General features: G+C 31.1%; 1 protein-coding gene across 2 annotated transcripts; it reads left to right on the top strand.

Annotated features, from left to right (window-relative positions):
- Nucleotides 1-669: 669 nt before the first annotated feature.
- Nucleotides 670-2,624, top strand: LOC135790957 (putative odorant receptor 85d). Of its 2 annotated transcripts, XM_065301261.1 has the most exons (7): nt 670-1,162; nt 1,219-1,338; nt 1,594-1,688; nt 1,745-1,949; nt 2,005-2,160; nt 2,214-2,300; nt 2,362-2,624. In XM_065301261.1, the coding sequence occupies exons 1-6, from the start codon at nt 947-949 to the stop codon at nt 2,277-2,279; spliced, it is 858 nt and encodes a 285-aa protein (XP_065157333.1). In that variant the 5' UTR covers nt 670-946; the 3' UTR covers nt 2,280-2,300; nt 2,362-2,624. The 2 variants fall into 2 exon arrangements, with proteins under 2 accessions (XP_065157333.1, XP_065157332.1); XM_065301260.1 differs by having other exon boundaries at nt 673-1,162; nt 1,219-1,688.
- Nucleotides 2,625-3,829: the final 1,205 nt, after the last annotated feature.

Genomic DNA, 3,829 nt, shown 5'->3' on the forward strand with positions numbered 1-3,829 from the left:
GTTCGAAAACAGAAGAGCACAAATACATTACACAGCATATTGCATCACAATATGGTTATCAACTATCTGAATAACTTTTTTGGTATCAAAGTCAAGCACCAACCTTACCTATAATATAGTAAAACAAGTCGTCAACAACTGTGCTTTCAGATAAAATTTTACCAAATTTAATGGAGTGCTTTTAGCATAATACTATTATTATATAAGCTAACTTTGATGGATTATGAAGCAAATAAATTTATAATGATGAAATGAAGTTTGTAACATACATTAACTTCTCTTTTTTAGCGACCATGCAGTTTTAGAGTGCCTACTTTTAAAATTTTCCCTGATTTACTCACACATATCATTTTTTAAATATAATATTACATATTGGTATATTCGAAATTAAAATAATTGAATAAAGTAATGAAATAAATATGAGGGAAAGTTGCTAATCCCACGCATGTCAATATACACTATATGCCAATTATGCGTAATTTTAGTATGATATTGTTTTAATTGGCATCCTCGACACGTGATACTTGCGAAGTAATGGCAAAATTAATAAATTAATATTGACATGACTTTAATACACAATGCGAAACTATACGCATATTCCTACAAAATAATTTATAATCAAAGTGGTGTTATTCAAAAAATTTATTTTATGTTTTATAAATCTATAAATTAAAATATTTGTTTGTTATTTATTAAAAAAATAAAAAGTATATGTTGCGTAATTTATTTGGTGGTTTAAACAAAGTGTATAGTATTTACATAAATTAGTAATGCAATAATCGTAAGATAAATTGAAGCAAACACGCGCATTCATTTCTCAAACATAGAAATTAATTAAATTAAGTTTACTGTAATTGTTCTTTACCATCTTGTATAAATACTGTTTTGCCTTGTATAGTACAATTAGTTCCAATTTCAGTTTTCAAAAAATTACATACAAAAAAAAATGAAATACGCTAACATTTTAGACATTAGTTTTTTCTCATTGGGCATCAATCGACAACGTCCTCATGACAACCCAAAAATCGCAAATGCTATCTGCATTTTCTGGCTTATAGCCGCGGTTTTTTATTGCACGCTATCAACAATGTTGTTGTTTCATCTAAATGGTGATGTTGATCTACTTGCGAAAACTATGGAAGGCATGACAACATTCTTGCAGGTTAAATTATAAACCAAAAACAAAAATGAACAAAATAATTATTTTTACATTTACAGATGTTTATTAAATCAACACCACTATTATTACATCGCAAACGTTTTTTGAAACTCTACGAGCAACACAAAACATTTTGGAATCCCGATTTATTTCCTGAAACATTACAGAAGAAACTGGAGGTGACATATAAAACATCCTACTACGTTTCTCACATATTTCGCGCATCCGTGTACTTCACGATGTCTCTGTTTTACATACAACCAATTTTCAAAGAAGGTGAATTGTTGATTACATGCTACGTACCTGACTATACACACGCATACGCCGTGATCCTCGCATTTCAATATGTCTACGCGTTTGCTTTTGCTTCGTTTGTCTGCGGTTTTGACATCTTATACGTTGCGTATGCTGCACATCTTGTGGTTCAGCTACAGATAATCAACTATGTTTTGGAACATCTTGACATTAACGATCCAAAATACCTATCAAAGTTTAGAAAGTGTATGGAGCATCATAAATTTATACTTAGGTATTATCATCTTTTAATTTTCATATAATTTACGTTTTGATTAAATTATATTTCAGTTTCACAGCTGAGATGCTGAGTATTCTAAGTATTCCACTTTTGGGTCAGTACATCTTGTCAATATATTTGAGCTGTATGGAATTGTATCTTTTTGCTGACAGTCTTGGAAGCCCTGAGCGATTTATTCTAAGTGTTTTCTACGTATTGTGCCTATATATACAATTTGCATTGTATTGCTTTCCAGCTACCGAATATACCGCAGAGGTTTTTAACAGATATTGTTAGTAGGGTATAACTTATAAAACACTGATCATTTTAGGCCGAACGGTTAGCGACGGCTATTTACAGTAGTTCTTGGTACAACGGACCTGTGTCACTTCAGAAAAATGTTGGATTTGTCATTCAGCGTGCCCAAAAAGAATTCAAGTTTATGGCAGCTGGACTAGCTGAAATTAATTGCGAAGCTTTTGTTGTCGTGAGTAGTATTTCTGTTTCACAAGTTTTATTTAACAATAATTATATTTATAGGTGTTTAAAACATCACTTTCGTTTTACACTCTAATGCGACAAATGAAAGAAAACGTTGATGGATGAAGGTGCAATTATTCATGAGTAGTAAATTAGATTCTTGAGCAAAAATTCAATAGCATATTTTAATTTTTTTTTTTAATTTCAGTTTTTGGTGAGAATTTTAGAGCACTTAGGAATTACAATTGAACAACAACAAAAACATGATAAAAAGTCTCTTAAACTACAACATAACCGTTACAAGCTTATTTAAATATTTTAAATATTATAAAAATTATCAGATTTTACTGAGCCTTTTACGACATTCTCTAGGGCCAAAATTTGCCAAAAAAAAATTCACTTAAAAAGTAATCTAGTGTTATTTGTATCAATATATGAAATAAATTCGAAATATTTATTTATATTTAATATAGGGCCTAAAATTATTATTATGTTTTAAAAATTAAATTTTCAACTATGTGAACTTTATTCATGATTTGGACGTCAATTTTATTTGTACAAACAAAGGAAAACAAAACACAATATTTAAATTTTATTACCAATCGCGAGGTTTCAATATTATTTGAATGTTTTGTTCAATACAACTACACATTTTTATTAAATTGCTTTCGGCCAACCAAAAATCAAAATCACGAGTTTACATGTTTAGTTATTATTAGCAAATAGCTGCGTTAGTTAGTTAGTTAGTCTAGGTTATAAAATAATAAATGTTAGGGTGTAATTTTGGTTATGTCAACTTTGTATTATTAATTTTGTTATTGTTATTCTAGTTTAATATACCGAGAATAACTTTATAAATCTCCAATAAACCCATATTTGATTATACCTACTCTTACTGGTATGGTGCTTATCGCGCCATCGAGCATACCGTGATCGTGTTGGGGTAAATAATAGTGTTAAAGACACTGACGTTGTCGGCATGCTAATGAAGCGTCTCCGTCGGCGGCGCGTACCGTCCCAGAGTTATCCTGCGAACGAATCGTTAAACTCCTATTTAACGACTGACTCACCGACACACTCGAGAATACTTTTGCCATTTTGGTATACATTACACGTGTACGCATTAAATACACCTTTATAGGACGAACCCGTAGCGCAAATCTGCGTCCTGCTGGAAGAAAGGATGCTTAATTGATACACACGTCTGTTTAATACGCTTGCGTGTGTGTGCTGTATGTGTGTGTGTGCTAAACCATCTGGAAACACGCGATAGAAAGATGTGTTGGAAGGGCTGCGAAGATAAAAGCTGCCCGGGTAGTTAGCGCAAAGCGGTAGTTAAATCAGCAGCGACAAAACAAGGACAACGACGGTTTTAACTACGCCTCGAAGAGATTTCGGGGCGCAACGGTTTGTTTAATTAAAATTAAGGCAATGTCAATTAAATATGTTTTCAGGCAACGATGATCGAATACAGAACGCAGCATATAACTCAACGCAGAATACATAACAATGCAAACAAGGATTACTACTTAATCAGGTACATGTAACTAAAATCTATTATTGTAGTTTTATTTTTATTTTTTATAACTTAATTGAAACACAAAATATTTTAATATAAATAAATGATATTTTTTTAATCAACAGAGAATTGTTCTTTTTTTAAACTAAATATTTTT

The sequence above is a fragment of the Atheta coriaria genome, unplaced genomic scaffold, assembly GCF_025399875.1.
Source record: "Atheta coriaria isolate IRGN ID8LTWV9N9 unplaced genomic scaffold, Caltech_Dcor_3.1 hic_scaffold_4_pilon, whole genome shotgun sequence".
NCBI classification, from domain to species: Eukaryota; Metazoa; Arthropoda; class Insecta; order Coleoptera; family Staphylinidae; genus Dalotia; species Dalotia coriaria.

What these genes read in the sequence shown, in the direction of transcription:
- LOC135790957 (XM_065301260.1), top strand. Translation starts at nt 947, where the DNA reads ATGAAATACGCTAACATTTTAGACATTAGTTTTTTCTCATTGGGCATC. An exon ending in GCATGACAACATTCTTGCAG is followed by an intron (nt 1,163 to 1,218) that starts GTTAAATTATAA and finishes TTACATTTACAG; the next exon opens with ATGTTTATTAAATCAACACC. An exon ending in ATTGCGAAGCTTTTGTTGTC is followed by an intron (nt 2,161 to 2,213) that starts GTGAGTAGTATT and finishes TTATATTTATAG; the next exon opens with GTGTTTAAAACATCACTTTC.